This window comes from Struthio camelus, chromosome 14 (assembly GCF_040807025.1).
Source record: "Struthio camelus isolate bStrCam1 chromosome 14, bStrCam1.hap1, whole genome shotgun sequence".
Taxonomy (NCBI): domain Eukaryota; kingdom Metazoa; phylum Chordata; class Aves; order Struthioniformes; family Struthionidae; genus Struthio; species Struthio camelus.
This window is the reverse complement of record NC_090955.1, coordinates 441,436-459,154: the sequence shown is the minus strand read 5'-3', so window position 1 is coordinate 459,154 and position 17,719 is coordinate 441,436. Positions and strand designations below refer to the sequence as shown.

General features: G+C 43.4%; 1 protein-coding gene and 1 long non-coding RNA gene across 10 annotated transcripts; one reads left to right on the top strand and one right to left on the bottom strand.

The window, feature by feature from the left end:
* Positions 1 to 766: 766 nt before the first annotated feature.
* LOC104148125 (uncharacterized) lies at positions 767 to 2,283 on the bottom strand. 6 transcript variants are annotated; one of them, XR_011134492.1, is made up of 3 exons: positions 2,151 to 2,283; positions 1,032 to 1,479; positions 767 to 891 (listed from the first exon to the last, which is right to left on the bottom strand). It is a non-coding gene; the product is annotated as an uncharacterized lncRNA (long non-coding RNA). The 6 variants fall into 6 exon arrangements; XR_011134491.1 differs by lacking the exon at positions 2,151 to 2,283 and adding an exon at positions 1,725 to 1,862; XR_011134490.1 differs by lacking the exon at positions 2,151 to 2,283 and adding an exon at positions 1,709 to 1,847.
* Positions 2,284 to 2,616: 333 nt separating this feature from the next.
* On the top strand, positions 2,617 to 17,482 carry RBSN (rabenosyn, RAB effector). Of its 4 annotated transcripts, none has more exons than XM_009681141.2 (11): positions 2,617 to 2,878; positions 5,612 to 5,752; positions 7,599 to 7,699; positions 8,354 to 8,399; positions 8,496 to 8,657; positions 9,574 to 9,815; positions 10,643 to 10,713; positions 11,605 to 11,691; positions 12,202 to 12,304; positions 12,741 to 12,815; positions 13,785 to 17,482. In XM_009681141.2, exons 1-11 carry the CDS (start codon positions 2,716 to 2,718, stop codon positions 14,898 to 14,900), a joined length of 2,307 nt encoding a protein of 768 aa, XP_009679436.2. In that variant the 5' UTR covers positions 2,617 to 2,715; the 3' UTR covers positions 14,901 to 17,482. The 4 variants fall into 4 exon arrangements, with proteins under 4 accessions (XP_009679436.2, XP_009679438.2, XP_009679437.2 ...); XM_009681143.2 differs by having other exon boundaries at positions 2,813 to 2,919; XM_009681142.2 differs by lacking the exon at positions 2,617 to 2,878 and adding an exon at positions 2,879 to 2,995.
* The last annotated feature ends 237 nt before the right edge of the window (positions 17,483 to 17,719 follow it).

Sequence of the window (17,719 nt, the reverse complement as noted above, 5' to 3'; positions counted from 1 at the left end):
CAGAAAGATCACGACACGTCTATTAATTGAAGCCCCAATTCCACATATAGGTCTATCCAATGAGAAACCCCAGAAGCCTTGATGAGATGTGTACGGTAAAAGGCTTTGCCAGCTCAATATTGAGTATACTGAGTTCATCTTGGCAGGCCTCTTCCATGTGTGGTTAAACCCTTCTCACTAAGGTTGGAAGAGGCCAAAAATATATTTTTCTATACAACAACATCAGTAGAAATGTAAGCTGGTTACTTCTGTTTTTCCCCTTTTCATCCATGAAGTACCTTCCTTCTTTACATATACTGCTCCTTTAAACTCCAGTCCCTATAGATGAGAATTTTTCAAGTTTTAAAATAAAAATCATAACACTTAAAAAACACATTCAGATTTTTAAGAACTAGGGGTACTATAGCCCCTTAACTTAAGGAAAAAAGTTAAGTCATACCTTTAAAAAAAAAGCTTAACAGCTTATAATTTGCCTGACTGCACTGCTAGGAGAGTATCTGATCAGAGTAGCTTTTGCAGCATCCTAAAGCCTCTTCTCAGCTTTTAAAATCAGAGGAATTGAGTCTGTGTTTTGCATGCAAAACAGGAAGGTGATTGTAACTTGTTTTCTACGTTATTTCCATAGCCTCCTGATTCTCTCTTCATAATCGAATCAAGACTGCATTGTTTTGAAAAGCAAAGCATAACGGGTCTCAGCAGGAAACTGCAGATTTAAAAATTCAGATAGTTTGGCTATTTATAACATTCAATTACTCCTCTGGTTAAATTAGTTCAGTTTCAAGACTTTAATTTCTCATTATGCTTTTGATGGATTATGGAACTATACAAGCAAAACAGGTCAAATTCACTGGTGACGTGAAAGGTGCTGAAGATGGTCACATAATAGTCAGCCTATAAAGATGAGATTGCAGGAATGAGAGCAGAATTTAGGACAGCTCACAAAACAGTTTGTGGATAAACCACATATCTCAGGTGGGACCGTTCAATAAATATCCTTTAGCTAAGATTTGAAGACCTTGGGGGTTGGGTACCTAGGAGCAATTTGTGCCTTGGAAAATTCCCCAGGATCCCTGCTGAGAACGGAGATGCCCGAACTTCAGGCATGAGACTGTGGGACGTTAGCAACGATGCTCCACCTTGAACGGATGGGACTTAAGCGTAAGGAGCGCTGCCTGAGATATAGGAAAGTCTCTGCCTTCAAAAGCCTGTAATCTTGACAGATGAAGCAGTTGTACGATTGCACCCTTCTTTCCTCTGCGCGCTGGGGAAGGGGGGACAGCACAGAGCACCGCCCGAGCGAGCAGTAACGAGCATCGAAAGGGGATACGAACAAGCTTTCGTCCTTGCGTCCCACAGCCGTCTGTCGGGCGGCATGGGGCCGAAGCAGGCTGTCCTGGGAGTCCCGGCCCCTGCGAGCAGCGCGCAATCCGGCACGGCCGCCCGCGGCCTGCAACAGCTTCTCTCGAAGGGCGCGGCGGGCTAGGAAAAGGAACCGGGCCGTCCACCCACCCGGCCCTCCCCCCACCGGGCCCTCCCTCCACCCGGCCGTCCCCCCACCGGGCCGTCCACCCACCGGGCCCTCCACCCACCCACCGGGCCTCCACCCACCGGGTCCTCCACCCACCCGGCCCTCCCTCCACCGGGCCGTCCACCCTCCGGGCCCTCCCTCCACCGGGCCGTCCACCCACCCACCGGGCCCTCCCCCCACCGGGCCCTCCCGCCACCGGGCCGCTCGCTCCTCCCGGCGGGATCAGCAGTCCCTCTGCCGCCCGGCCCGGGCCTGCGCTCCGGGAAACGCCGCGCCGGCGCCGGGCCGGGCCCCGCTCCCAGCCGGGCCTCCCGCCGCCGCTCCCGGCGGGGACCTCCAGGCAGCCTGCGGCGCAGGGGGGCCGCCAGCCCCAGCCCCAGCCCCAGCCCCAGCCCCAGCCCCAGCCGGCCCCACGGCTGCCCCGCGCCGCGCCGCGCCGCGCCGCCTCCATCGACAGCTCTGCGCTTGGCAGAGCGCGCCTTGCCCGGCCCCGCCCCCTGCCGTCCGCACGAGCCCGCCCGCCCCTGCCCATTGGTAGCTCGGTGCTCGCCGCCGGGATCCCCGGCGGGCTGGGGCGCGGCCGGCCGGGGGCTGCCCCGCCGCCGAAGGCAGAGACGCGCACCCGGCGGCTGCGAGCCGAGCCGAGCCGAGCCAGGCCACAGCCGGCCGGGGGCTCAGCGCGCCCGTGCTGCCAGCGCCCCGGTGCGCCGTAGGCGAGGGGGAGCCGCCAGCGGCCCGCGACCGCGCGAAGCCCCGCCCCGCCCCGCCCCGCGCGAGCTGCCGACTGCGCCTGCGCGCCGCCGCCCCGCCCCGCGCGAGCTGCCGACTGCGCCTGCGCGCCGCCGCCCCGCCCCGCGCGAGCTGCCGACTGCGCCTGCGCGCCGCCGCCCCGCCCCGCGCGAGCTGCCGACTGCGCCTGCGCGCCGCCGCCCCGCCCCGCGCGAGCTGCCGACTGCGCCTGCGCGCCGCCGCCGCCGCCCCGCCGAGAGGCGCCGCGCTGCAGGCCCCGCCGGCCCTGGCCCTGGCCCTGGCCGCTCGGCCCCGGCGGCGCCGCTGGAGGACCGGGGGGCTCCAGCCTTGCGCCGCTGCCGGTTCCCTGCAGGCGGGGCGATGCCCGCGCCGCGCTGCCCGGCCCCGGCCGCGGCCGCAGCTCGGCGGTGAGCCGTGCCCCGCGGACGGCCCTCGCCATGGCCTCCAGCTGCCCGCCGCCTTTCGGCGACCCGGGCGACGTGAGAGAAGGGTTCCTGTGCCCGCTCTGCCTCAAGGACCTTCAGTCCTTCTACCAGCTGCAGTCGCACTACGAGGAGGAGCACTCCGGCGAGGACGGGGATGTCCGAGGGCAGCTCAGAAGTGAGGCCTGGCGGCGCGTTTGGCGCTTTCCTTTTTGTCTGGTAAAATTCCCTGCAGCCGAAGCTGCTGGTGCTGCAGACCCTCAGGATGGCTAGTAGTACTGAAATACTAATGGAAGTGAGTTACGGCGGGGGCAGGGCTCCGTTTCCCCGTGAAAGGACTTACGCTAAGGCGTAGTTAATACGTTATTCTTCACTCGCTACTTTTAGTGGTGTTTTAGAATTTACATACTGAAAGTAGTCACTTAGAAGGCCTGACTCTGCAGGTATCTGATTGCGTGTACTGTGTACATGTTATTGGCTTTGTTTATTTATTTTTTAACCTGAGCACTCTCAAATTCATGCTGTAACCCAGATAAATTCTTCAGCTAACACTTGGGATTTCACAGAACATAGGTAATCTCCGGTCTTGCCAGGTACCAACTCATTAATCCCCTATTTCTGACAGTGAGGCGAAGTGTAAAGTTAAGGACGGTTGGTGGTAGATAAACATAGACAAGAACATGGCTGGAGGTGCTGGCTGAGGGAGGGCAGTAGATAGATGCTGAGAGTATCCCAGAGTTGCGCTCCAGATCACCAACTTTCACTGGTGTCTGGAAAATCCCTTTGGATTCTTTTTCAACTAAAATACTGCTTCCTTGGTTTCTCTTTTGTCTACACTGTGTCATTTTTACATGGAGAGAGAAATGTGCAGAGCAGTGGGTATTTTCTGTCTTCCTTGCAAAAATCTTTTCATTGTTACTTTATTATAATAGAGATAGCACCCTGGCAGTTTTTAATTTTTACCTTCTTTTTTAATGAGATTGGTGGCTATTGTTTCAAAAGTCTCTCTTGTAAGTGAAGTTCCTGTTTTTAATAACCTATCTTAAGAGTAGTACGATTGAATGTTTTATTTAAAAAATATATGTACAACATATATTTTATAAAAAGTTGCTTTCCATCAGTCTGGCTGCTACTTGGCTTTTAGCACTGTGCTCTTCTTGGACAGTGAAGGCAGACTGGTCAGTACTGCATCACGTTCTCATCATGGGCACAGTGCTGTAATAGCTGAATCGCAGGCGCTTCAGTGGAGTGTTTAAACCAGAACAGCAATAGGGTTTGCATTGCACTAAGAGGAAAGAAAACAACAACAACTTAGGCTTGGTAAGATTTCCCAAATGCTTTCTTTTATTTAATGCAGAACACCTGCATTTTGATTTTGTTCTCTCTGTAGTATTCTTTTAAAGTAGTGTATTGCGCCTTCTCAGGCACAGGTCTTTCATCTGTGTGTTGATATCAAGAATGTTGTTTTTATTTGCTTACTTTCTGTCCTAGCTCTACCCAGTGAAGTCCCTCCCAGACAGAAGGCCAACAAAACTATCTTTTCCCTTAAACAAGGGACTAGAGTTCAAACCGTATATCACGAGTAGTTATGTGATTTTGTGCCGAATTCAGAGTATCCTAACTGTGGAGCTATAAGGTGACTTCTAGTCATTTCTAGTACTTTGAGTGAGTCATACAGAGGTACTTGTGTTTGATTTTGTTACGAAAGACATTATGAAGTCTGCTTGAAAACCTTTTGTGTCTGTGGCAAAACCATGAGGCATCGCGAATTCTTTTTGTGTATGTCTCACTTACTATATTTCCTGTTTATATGGTGTAAACCTCACCTAAGAAACTGCAGTGTTCAGCTAGCATTTGCCATGTTGCCTTGGGAGTATTTTGGGGAAAGGTGGGAGGAGAAATCCTGTTTCTGCGATGATGTTACAATGCTAGCAAAGCCTTTGCCAGCCTGACGGGGACACAGCTTTGTTGACAAGAGTGTTTCATTTCAGTGAGTGTCGTTTTGTGAGGAAGCATAACTTCAGCAGCTGAAAAACTTCAGTTAGTAAGTATGATGCCTGCACGAAGGGGTGCTGCTGGCACAGCTGTAGTGACTGAAACTCCCGAACAGAGGCTCTGGTGCAGTTGAGGTGGAAGTTCTAGTGTTTTGGATACTACATAAGGAAAGTAGAAACCTGAAGGGACTTGCTAACTCATGGTTCCCAGCACCGTGTCAGAAACCTTGAAGTATAAAAGACTTAATTCTAGGAGAAATTGAATGTCTTCTGCAAGAAAATTAGCACCCTTCAAATTCTGCTAGCTTCCAAAGAGGAACATAGCTGCAAGGGGGATAAAAGCTCTCAAGTTTCAAATTCCTAGTCCTCCTTTTGGCCCAGTAGACTGTCCTCCTCTCACTAGCGTTACTATGAGGTAACGGAATGGGCCGCATAGTACTTGGGAAACTATCTAGATATAGTTTGCAGTTAGTACAAAAATGGAGAAAAGAAGGTTCTGAGCATCCTTGAATCCTCAGAAAATCATTCGGAATGAAGAGCTGTTATATGTATGGTGGCCCAGCATGTTATGGAGTGGGTCTCATAAGTTAATGCTGCTTTAGTCAACAGCTTACTGTTTTGCAGTTAAGTCTCAGAATGGTGCGTCTAAAACTACTGCTTTGTCATTAGGAGCTTAGTGCTACTTTATAACAGACAACAAACACCGTTTCATATTGGCTGTGGTTCTCTGGACCGTGCTCTGGTTCCAAACAGGCTAGGTTATATTGGCGTAAAAATCAAAAATATTAATAATAAACTTGTCATCAAGGAAAAAGACTTGTGCTCAAAGATCAGAGGAGTATTCTATACTGGCTTCAAATGACAAATATTCAGTGACTAACTGTCGGGTGCTTGACATGCGGGTCTGTCTTTTCCAGATCTAGTCCAGAAGGCTAAAAGAGCGAAGAAGAAATTGCTGAAACGAGAAGATGATCGAACTGATTCTGGGTCTCAGGAACGATATGAGTCGTTTAGCTATGGTGGAGTAGATCCGTACATGTGGGAGCCCCAAGAACTCGGTAAGAGAACTAGGAAGCGATATGCAGCGCGGATAATTTTTTCTTTTAATCTTAATTGGGGAAAATGCTACAGTATTGCTGAAGCTGCATGAAGTTGTCTGTATTGCATTTGATTCATAGATCAAATGCTACAGCATGGAGTGATGGCTTGCATGTGGTTTCTTGCACCCTACCTATGTTATATAGGGTGACTGGGAAACTGCAGATAATGCAAGGGAAAAAAAACCTGCACCAGGACCCCAACTGACATTTGGAGCAAGATGGTTATATTTGTCATGTCATTGTGCCTGAGCTGTTGAGTCCTGCTGCATACACGTGTTTACCTCCGGATCTAGCTTTGTTGAGGTGTCCTGCAACCATCGTTTGGCTTTTTACAAAACAGATAATCCACTAATCAATAATTAAACTATAGCCATACAAAATCTCTGACTTTTAGGTTATACTTAAAGTCGATGTTAGTTGACGTGCCTGACAGAAAGCTTGTCCCTTCACTTGAACTTTTTCATTTTTTTGCTTGGAAGGAAGAGGTTTTCTTTAATAAAAACAAACAACAAAAAACCCAGCTCTGGATATAGACTAAACTTTGCAGAAGTTCAAAAGTGTGTTGACTGATCCTGTAATTACAAATAGCGCTACTAGAAATTGCGCTTTACTGTTACTGAACTGTTACAGTTATTTGCAGGGGAGGAAAGGGAGGCAGTGCTATTACTGGTGGGTCCTGGGAAGGTTTTCCCTGTGCTGCTGACAGCCTGGGACTTAGTCCTGTGGGTCTGCCAGAGTCTGAGTTCTGTAGATGATTGTACTTTTAACTTGGACTCTTTCAGCAGCAATCATAAGTATAAATATTAGCTAAGAATAAATTTAGGCTGTGAATTAGCAGAAGGCTTCTACGCATTAGAGAAGTGAGAACTCTTTCCTGACGGAAGCAGGGAAGATAAACCTTACGGATTTTTAGGATAGGATTTGGTGGGTTTGTGAAAGGGACCTTCTGATGTGTGCGACAGCAGAGTGTGAACTCAGTTACCTAGAGGGGCCCTTCCATTCCTGTGAATGTGGCTTTGGAGTTTTTTGTGCATCTCATTAGAATGAGGAAAAGAGATCACCTTAAATTCTTATAAACAGTTAGCGTCAAAGAGAAACATCTGATTTTATGTTCTACCTGTCCCATTACGGAGGAACAATTATTTCTGTATTTTATCTGTAACTTTGATTTTTAATATCTGGCTTATGTTATTCAGAAAAGGATCAAAACTCTACCCCGGCGTTGTTAGTTTTGAATTGTACGCTGCTTAAATTAATTCTGTATTCTTTTGTTTGCTTGGTAATCAAATGTATTTAAATCCGAACCATGATCTAGGCTTTGATTTAGGCCCCTAAAGGTGGAAGGATGACCAGAAATCTGAAAGAGAAATTGCTGTTGTAGAGATCTTGAATGTTCACTGGATCTGCTTTGTTCAGTTGTTGTCAAGAAACCATAGGGAGTTAGTCTTGAAAATACCACTAGCTGATAACAGCTTGCCAAGTGTAACTTAGGCACAAAGGGGGAAATTTTTTTTTGTTGCAGGTGTTCTCTTTAACGCAGTGGTTATTGTGTTCTGTAATAGAAATAAAACACTGTTTATTGCTAGCTCAGAGATAACGCTGTAGCCTGCATGCTGTATTTAGAGCAGCACCACGAAAATATAGGATGCTGATGTGTCTTTAAAATTCCATTTGGATGCGAGAAACAAACAGTGAAAAGAAGTGAAAGCGATCTTTCAAAAACTATTTAAATGCATTTATGCCCATATAGACCAGGTTTCAGGATGGCTCTGAAAACTTTGTCTCATGCATTCTCTCTCTTCAGGTGCTATGAGAAGCCATCTTTCTGATTTCAAGAAACACCGAGCAGCCAGGATTGATCACTATGTAGTTGAAGTCAATAAGTTAATAATCAGGTTAGAAAAGGTAAGCTTGCTGCTTCTTGACATTCCAGCCTTCTGAATGTTTCCTAGGTATAAAATTGTATTTTTTTATAAGGGGTATCCATGTATCTAATTATGCACTTTATAAAGGACAGTAGCCTATGACATCTTTTTTCACACGTTATTTTTTTTCCCCTTTTTTCCCTTGTGTACTGTGCTTTGTCTGACCCTGTATTGGGGATATGGTTTCTGTTTCTTTGCACTCTTCCGAAGCTGAAGATGCTGCATCCGTATGCTTCAAGAACCATCTCTCTGTATATTATTTTCTCTATGTTCTACTTTAAGCTTCTTTGTAACGTTTTCCTTATGATTCTTCCAGCTTCTTATTCTTCCTAATCTACCGCTTATACCTGTTTTACTTAGACTTTTGCTCAGATGCACTAAGGATGGATGCTGTAAGAATCGTGTCCAAAATACTCTGATGTATACAGATTTGGCAGTTGTTGTTTAGCACTACTTACATGAATTGTACTTTATAAATAAATAAAAGAAGTTACAGGAATCTGGTGTAAAGCACAGATTATTTTTATTGTACTGAACAGGACGTTATCAGGGCTGAGAGTCCTAGCTTTTAAAAATGCCTTTTTTCCCCTAGAAGTACAATTTCTTTGAATGTGTGTTGTTTATCATCTTTTAGCTTACATCGTTTGACAGAGCAAACACAGAGTCAGCTAAAATAAGAGGTTGGTATGAGCTTACCTCAAACTGTTTGCCTACTGAGGAATGCGTTTGATGAATATCTTATATTGTGTGTATTCCCTCTCCCCACCTGATCATAGCTATAGAAAAGTCTGTTGTGCCTTGGGTCAGTGACCAGGATGTTCCATTCTGCCCAGACTGCGGCAATAAATTCAGCATTCGAAACCGACGTCACCACTGCCGCCTTTGTGGGTCTATTATGTGCAAGAAATGCATGGAACTTGTCAGTCTTCCTTTGGCAAGTAAGTACAGTGGGTGGTGTTAATTCCTCCTTATCTCAGTCGGGATGCTAACCGTATCTTGGCTCTTTGCCACTAGAACAAAGCTGATGGAAATATTTTGCTTGTGTGGAAGACTCCTCCTTAATGCGTTGTTTAATTCCATGCAGACACTTGTCTGCGCAACAGACATTGTTAACGATAAGAGGAATGATTTCTCCATTCTTTATCTCTGTTCTCTCTTCAGATTTTTAGAAGTGTTACATAACACAGAAGGAGTCACTAGAAGTAGTAGTATTCCAAAATATAAATAGTCTTCAGTGTCTTATTCTACTAATTACCATAACTATGAAAGTGCTACCTTTTGGAATTGTAACTGTCAAGGTTCTTCCCGTTTAAGACTGTTGCGGACGTATCACATCTTTTCCATGGTTGCCTAAATGCTGGCATTAAGGAGATTCAGCCATAAACCTTTAAGAAGCCCTACCAACTTTAATTTCCTCCTCTAGCGCATTGGGAGGAGACTGCTTTTTCTGTGGAAATAAATGCTGTTAATTGGGCTCTTTGGAGAGTTGAAATTGAAAGTCATTGAACGTGGAAAGTGTTACTCTATCTGTTCTTCCATGCCTTATTCTATAGCCATGCAAGCTCTAACATGAAACTGCTTCTAGGTGTTAGCAAAGTAGGAGGTTCTTAGCAGTCTGCTCTGCAGCCGCTTCTGGGATGGAGCGGGATTTAGAGTAAAGACCCAAGTTCTGATTTGTAGTTTGGGTTGTCATAGATTCCCTGCGTGTCTTTCAGCAGACTCTTCCGACTTGTTTTTCTCGTGTTACCTGGCTGTAAAGCTTCTGTTGAAGTGCAACTCGTTTGTATTCATTTGTGTTTGTAAAATCTATTGGCTTCTCCAGTCGCTATAAAATTGTCTGTCTGTGACTTTCAGGCAAACTCACCAGTGCCAGCAAAGAGGCCTTGGGTTCTCATACTAGCCCAAACTCCTCACCTAATAGCGTCCACGGCTCCCGCCGTGGCAGCATTAGCAGCATAAGCAGTGTGAGCTCGGTTCTGGATGAGAAAGATGATGATAGGATCCGTTGTTGTCAGCACTGCAAAGACACCCTGCTGAAAAGAGAACAACAGATTGATGAGAAAGAATACACCCCAGAGATTGTGAAACTCTATGAGGTAAATCAAACTCCTTGCTGCTTTTGTCCTCAGTGGATACATCTGCAGTTGTCACTACCTGACTCCTGGCTTGCCCTCTCATATCCAGCCTCTGAATTTATGGCTCATTTATTACTCACTTGTGTGAGAATGGAGTCTATTGGGTGTTTATGCCATCTCATAGAGATATATATGAAGTGATGGAGCCAGTTGCCATGTAGTATTTATATCCCCCTGTAACTTAAATCCTCGTTTTAGGATCTGTCTTCATTCTCATCATCTGGAGATAATAGTTCTGAGATGCCTCTCAAATTTGGGAACTGTATTTGCAGAGAGAGTTCAGAACAGTTAAACCAATGGTGTGCCGTGCACTTTGTTAACGGACTGCAGGAAATAGAGGACTTGATGTTGTTAGTACTGTTTGTCCACAGACTGGTGGCGAAATACTTTTTTCAGCCATCTAAATCAAGAGCATATGGCTGGAGTTTTGTGGTCAAATGCGCTTTGAAAGCGCTTACTGACAGTTGCCAGGTATCTTTTCAGTAGAGTCTGCAAAACACCCAGGTTAGTACTGATGGGAATCTCTGCTGGTTCTCTGAAATTAAGACTAGAAGTTGCCAAGTCATCCATTAAAACGGCTTCTGAATTCAAAGTTCACTGTGCCAGAGTAAGGAGACTCCTTCTCTGTCCCTGACTATACCATCTGTGTTTTGAGGATAACTCAAAGACAGCTTTCATCACTGTTAACTTTGAATGTGCACAAGCAAGCATATGAAAAGTTTATGAGAACAGGTTCTTGCATTAGTGTTTTAATTCAAGGTCTTTTTTTATACTTTTTTTAAAATAAGAAACTCCGACTGTGCATGGAGAAGGTTGATAAGAAAGCTCCTGAATACATAAGGATGGCAGAATCACTAAAGTAAGGCCCTTTTGCTGATTGTGTTTATGAACATGATGCACTTTTCCTCCCTAAAAATGGGAGGAGGAGTAAGGAAGCAGTGTGATAAGGCTACAAGAGCGTGTGGGTTATAATAAGGAAAAATGGTATTGGATTCTGTGTTTTTACCTACCCAAATACCTGTCCAAAAACTAATAAATGGCCTAGTTTATTAAAGCAAGTATTAAAGTTTGCAAGTGTCATCCCTGTGATGAATTATTGATTATGCTGAAGTTTGGTACATGATTTGGGGGCTTGAATTAGCAATGTTTTATTCTCACAAACATGTAACAAAGGTGGAGATAACTGATAACAGTAATGTTTTACACTTCTAGAATGAGAGAAATGTGAGGGTTGTAGGGCTGGTTGTAGGCTTTTGTTTTCTGACAAAAAGAAGTAGAGAGCGCTATTTTACTAAATAATACTATATTTACGTATTTAATTCAGCCAGACAGTTTTTCTTCCCACCTGCCCTCCTGGGAGGGGAAAACAAAACAAACAAACAAACAAAAAAACAAACACAAAATAGGTGCAATTGTAAAGTTGTGATATTTTAGATTATTGACGAGGTGGGATTCTTGTATTGAAATACAAGACTGTATTACAAGACTGTGTTACAAGACTGTAACTTAAAACTATAAATAGTGAAATCATAAAATCTTTCCATCTTCTATGAAATGTTAGTGTTCACAAGTTGATTGTTATTTTCCACTTCTGTCAGAAAGAAAGCGTTTTTTAACACAATGAGCTTTAAATAAAATAATCATTGTAAAGGGTTAGCTATTCTTATATTTGTGGTATTTTAGTCGTCTTGGGATAACTTCAGTGTGTATTGTTAGTTGAATACATGACAAAGTTGTGTTTGTTTTTTAGTGCTGGGGAGATGACCTACAATCTTGAACATGCTAATGACTTGAGGGTGGAGATTCAAAAAGTGTATGAGTTGATAGATGCTTTAAGGTAAGGGAAGATTTCTTGCTCGCTTTCTCACGTTATGTATCATAACAAATTTGGAAAAATTCGTCTTTCTGCAGAGCTTGGGCTGTATCTCTTTCTCTTACGACTCTTCTGTAGTTTCTCTTATTCTCAGCTGTGGGGCCCCCATGTTTTTGTAGCATCCGCTAACTTGCTCATGCGGATAAATAACTTGTCTGCTCAATTGTAAAGAGAATGTTGAAAGGGAGATACTGTTCCTACGTGCCATCGTTTTCTACTTTTTTTCCAGCCTTAAAAATCAGGCATTTCTCTGCAGTGAAAATAACTAAACGCAGAGGAAGCAAATAGAAGCACAGTTCTAAAAAAGCATTATAACTTGTGATAGCCAGAATGATTTACCTAAAAGGGCAACAGAAAATATTCATTTGAAGTAGTCTCCCTCCCTCCTTCCCTTCCTCCCCCATTCCCTTTCTGTTGAATTTTCCCTGGCACTTGTTCTTGAAATGATGAGCTTGTATGTTTGTTTTGATTCAGTAAGAAGATTTTGAGTCTAGGCTTGCGTGAGGAGCCCCAACCCCATCCTAAAACCCTGCAGCTTCAAAGAATGATAAGATATTCAGCAACACTTTTTGTTCAGGTAAATGGAGCATATGTTATGCACTGAATGTGAATGTTATAGTGTTCTCTTCTTTGCTAGGCATTGCCATGGTTTGAAACTACTTTGACAGGAGGTTTAGCTCTACACGTTTTCTGCAGGTCCTCTAAGGACTTAAGGTAGCTTTAAATGAGCTAGTTCAAATAAAGATAATGTAGTCAGAGCAGTATCAAGTTTGGGGATGAAAGAGAAAGCATGCTTCTCATCTTGGCTTTGGGCCTCTTGCTGAGGTCTTAACCTAGCTAGCGTTATAGTTATGGCAGCAAAGCTGTGCTTGGGTATAGCATTAGACTTGCAGCAGGGACTGAAGTTTTGTTTGCTTGTGGTATTGTCTCTCAGTGGTTTTTCTGTTTTTTGAGTACTTGAAGATTGGCTGAATGCCTGTAAGCAACACTATAAATACTTAATTTTTTGTTAGGAAAAACTTCTTGGTCTGATGTCCCTGCCAACCAAAGACCAGTATGAAGAGTTGAAGAAGAGAAGATTGCATATGGTAAGTTACCATCTATTACGTCTTGTATGGGGGCCTCCTACAAAGATGTAACTACGTACACCATTACGTTAGTTTGTGGGTTTGAAGTTTGTGTTGTGGAGCCCGTTTGCACAAGTAGAGTTTGGAGACTTCGTTAGGGCATAAGAGAGCACGTGTCTAGAATGAGGATGCCTCTTCAGAGAGTGTGGGTTTCTTGTTTGTTTTTCAGTTAGGAGGGAGGATATCATTAATTGTACAATAAACCAGCTTTATCTTGAGGCAGAAGCTGAGAGATAGGAGTCCTGCAAAATTTTTTGGTGGAGTTCCTTGAGGCAAGATGTGTGTTTATTCTCTAAGACTCGGTGATATATTGCATTCCATAAAGGTCATTAATATCATTAGATTAATATTGCGTGATGCTCCATTACAGAAGTGTCTGCTATAGTCAGATGTGATTAGGTTACTATCCAAATCAATCTGAGACTGCTCTCAGCACAGTTGCATTAGTCAATTTTTGCTCTATATACAGTACTTATCACTGCTTCTGCTTGGCCTGAAGTTTGTATAGGCATATGTGATGGGATTTTGATTAGTATCTTCACAGATGAACTGAAGAGAAGCATCTAAGTAATATTATGGAAAGCAGGCATTTTCTGCAGTGTGATACTCACTTCCCTTTGAGTATATTTGCGTTGTAAGGCATACTTTTTCATGTTGGCCTGGAAGTGTACTCTTAAGGTACATACCCAGGGAGATAGATGTATTTCTGAAGTTAACAGGTATTTGGGAGGAATTCAGTTAAAGTAATTCTCTTGTGACTGTAGGGTTGTTTCTACAGAGCGGGGAAAGCATAAATGCACAAAGTAATCAAAAATGCTACCGATCCCTTTCAGTGGGGGCCAGCAATGTCTAAGGTAGACTTAACTTTTTGTAGCTATAAAAATGGATTTTTTTTCGAGCTTATGGTGTTCTTCTAAATGTGTGTCTTAGGTGGCTCTTGAAACACACAGAAAACAAGAGGAAAAGCAGAAAGATTTGATCTCCAGATCTGCAGCTGCAGTTAATGGTGATGCAACTCATCTGAAAAAAGGAAAAGTAAGGAAATTTGAAGGCTGGTTGCCCACATCTAGCATACCTCGAGAGAGTGAGATAGCAGACCCCCTTCTTCAGCAGATTGACAATATCACATCCTTTATTAGGCAAGCAAAGGCAGCTAATAGGATAGATGAAGTCCGTATGTTGCAAGAGAACCTGAGACAGCTTCAGGATGAATATGATCAACAGCAAACTCAGAAAGCTATTGAGCTTTCTAAAAAACAGGCAGAAGAGGAGGAGATGCAGAGGGAGGAACTTCAGGTTCTCCGTGAAAGAGAGTGGGAAAGAGAACACCACAAAGTCATGTCTCAGCACTCGCGGACACGCTCCTTAGACTTCAGAGAAGTCGAGCAGCATCAGCCTGAAGCTGAAAAAGAGAATCAGAACTTGATAGCACATGCATTGGATTTGGATATTACTCAGATCAAAAGGAACCCAAGTTTTAAAACTCCTGTTGTTGAACAGCTGCCAGCTAAAGAGCACTTGATGCTCCCAGTCCAAGACCAAGACCAAAATCGGACAGCATCTCTAAACCCCTTTGAAGATGATGCAGATACTCCTCAGTTGGAGGAAGACCTTGCTAACCCATTTGCCAAAGGCACTTCTCAAATGGCTTCTTTTTCTAATGCAGCTTTGCAGAGTGACAAAAAAGAACATAATCCATTTGAAAATGAGGAGGAGGATGAACAAACTAATGGAGCAGCCGTCAGTACTTCAAATCCCTTTGAAGAGGATGGAAATCCATTTCAAAAGCCTGGGGACAGTTGGAATTCTGGGAATCCATTTGAAGAAGGATCCTCTAACAATCCCTTTGAAGTGGACGATGTCACTGAGCTCTCAGGAGAGGAGGTTATTGAGGAAGAACTGCTTCTTCAACAGATAGATAATATCAAAGCTTATATATTTGATGCCAAACATAGTGGACGAATGGATGAGGTGGAGGTATTGACAGAGAACTTGAAGGAATTGAAGCGCACATTAGCAAAGCAGAAGGAGAAATTGAACTGCTGAAGCAGCAACAGGGCCATATAGTGGTTGTTTTAAGTCCACTATTAAATATGTGAAGGTGGAGCAGATAATTATAAATAGGAATATAGGTTATGAGAGGGAATTGTGAGAATCTTGAGGGAATTGTGAGAATCTTGAGGGAATTGTGAGAATCTTGAGTTTTACGCACTTTCATTTAGGCATTTCCACTACTTGGTCTTGGAGAATGAGCATTGAGGAATGCTGGCATGCTGCTGGTCTCAAACACTTTGAGTAAAAAATTTTAAAGTAACTTGTTACAGCCTTTTTTTATGCTGACTGGTCTTATCATGTGCTTATTTTGGTCAAAATGGTTAAGTGCTAATAGGGAAGCACAATTTGGAAATCGTTGCAGGGTTGTCTTGTCATCTTTCCTCTTCCTTTCTGTCATAGAATTATTGTAGGAGTTGTGGTATTGGCCTTTCAAAAGGAGCTTCAACTGACAGGAGACCAAAACTTTTCTAAAATTCCTGTGCCTCAGGTATCCTCTGATAATGACAGTGCAAGTGTTACAGGCTAATTTAATTGCCTTAATGTGTTATAAGAAAGTGCTGTTGAAAGGCTACTGATTCTTTGAGCTGCAGGATATACACGCTGCAGATAAATTCTGTGCAATGCTAACACTTAAAAGGGACTTAAAGACTACAAAAAGAACTTGAGAACTGATCTCATGCGAGTAACTTTTTTGTGTTCACAAAAATTCCCAAGTAAACTTTGGAGGCTGCCTTTTCACCGCTTCTGGTTTCCCAGCTGTTCTGGGCACAAATTACAGTGTAACTGGGAAAGCTGTGCTGGGGTCAGAGACCTGCTTGTGTGGGAATGAGTATTTAAACACTCATTTCCAGGGAAAAGAGCATAAGGCTAGCACCATTTCAAAACATAATATTAAGGGTAACCTTCCAATCCAAGTTATCTTATGGAACCTGCACATTCCTTTATATTCTCGAGGTGACAGAATGATCATGTTTGTCGTATCTGTGAGACTGGAACCCTCTGTGCGTTGCATTCAAGGAAAAGAAATCTTGTTTACAGTGGGAAGCTGAAGTGCCACTAAACTGGAATTCTGTGAAAGCTGGGGGACAAAGTCTGTGACTGTGATGGTGCCAAAAGGTAGTTCTGTTTTGTATTTCATTCCTCTCAGAAGAAACTATAAGCATGTCTGTCTTAAATAAGAAGCTCCAAATCAAGAGTCTTGCTTATGTTTCTGTGATCCAGGGTATGACTGTGGGTGAAGGCCGGCACCTGTGATACACAAGGGCTTAGAGCTGGGCATCTGAAGGTTCATATGTAAAATGTAGGATCACTTCAGTGACAGGCTAGCCTGTATCTTTGCAAAACACTGAGCCTGAGCTGCTTTGATTTTTGTCTTTGAAAGTCAGAGCCCTGTCATCAGTTATCAGTGTTTGAAAGGGTGGTGGGGAGGTGTTAGCCTTAAAGCGTGTACTTATTTAAAGCTGAAATAGAGGAAAATCGGGCAGATCACACTACATAGCACTAAAACCAGTAAGCTTACTCAGGAGTGCGAACTCTTATGGAATGGGACGTTGCTTTTAACTATGCCTCTGATAGTACACGAATAGCATAGCTACAGCCCAAGCATTGGATAGTATTTTAGACACAAATACACCTAAAGAGTAGGAACTGTAGTTTTATTTCGTTGTTAATAAGGGAAGGTAGGGACTTCCAGAACTTCCATAAAAATTAATATCCTCACTTAGTGACACTAATAACTGGTGGAAATAACTTAGAGCAGACACTTAAGGACAACTGACCTTCTTCATACTAGTAGCTCAAGTCTGAAGTTGTAAGGTATGCAGAACTGGCTGTCTTGATTAAAGGCAGATTCCTAAGGTTTTTATACTGAGATATCTTATTAGAGATCACTGAGCCCTCGAGTGTTATTTTGCACTAAGTGAAATGAAGAACAGAGGACTCTGATTTGTAAACAGATAAAACTCAAGTGAACTGTGGCACCAGATTTACAAAGGTGGCAGGAATATGTGTTAACATAGCTAAACTTAATCCCTGCCATTTTTTCTTTTAAAAGAAATGCTATAAAATAATTGTTTAAGACGGACTTGTTTGCTAGTCAAGATTATTCCCTGCATTATATCCCAGAACTTCTTTTGGTCTCAACATTAAATGAATGTTCAGTGGCTTCAGCTTTTACACTAAGAAGTGTGGTTTTTTTTTTCCCTTGTTGCAAATATCCTGTCTTGTTTGTATTTTACAGTCTAATACACTAATTATCCTTACTGTGTGTGTAATAATTTTCACAAGCAGATAAGAGAAGAGACTAGCATACCTCATGATCTTTGTCAGTGTTAAAAGTGATAGACTAGACAGCTAACATTGAAGTCATAAATCTCCAAAGGGAAAACCTTATGCTGGTGTTTGGACTGCTGTGGAGCTTACAAGGCACAATAAAATGAAGACATCTTAACTATAAAGCTAAATAACTAGCATCGACAGCTAAATAACTAGCATCGACATTTGTTAAAATTGCATGCACTACTCTGTATGGAAGCTTTGTAAGAGATGAAATAAAATAACATGTTTATTTTGTGCTCTGCTTATGTCAGTGATCGTTTTTAAAGCAGGCTTGGATCAGTGCGAAATCTTATATTCAACGACTAGCTCAGAAATGCTGAAATACCTTATATGCTCAAATTATATTAAGAGTATAATTGCACAAACCATAAAGTTAGGCTGATTCCAAGCACTACAGTACTGTCTGTAGCAGTTTTATACTGTATCGATATAGGCCAATTCGTGATGTAGAAGTCTGGCGAGGTAGAAGTCTA

What these genes read in the sequence shown, in the direction of transcription:
- RBSN (XM_009681141.2), top strand. Translation starts at nt 2,716, where the DNA reads ATGGCCTCCAGCTGCCCGCCGCCTTTCGGCGACCCGGGCGACGTGAGA. An exon ending in TAATAATCAGGTTAGAAAAG is followed by an intron (nt 7,700 to 8,353) that starts GTAAGCTTGCTG and finishes ATCATCTTTTAG; the next exon opens with CTTACATCGTTTGACAGAGC. An exon ending in AGATTGTGAAACTCTATGAG is followed by an intron (nt 9,816 to 10,642) that starts GTAAATCAAACT and finishes TTTTAAAATAAG; the next exon opens with AAACTCCGACTGTGCATGGA.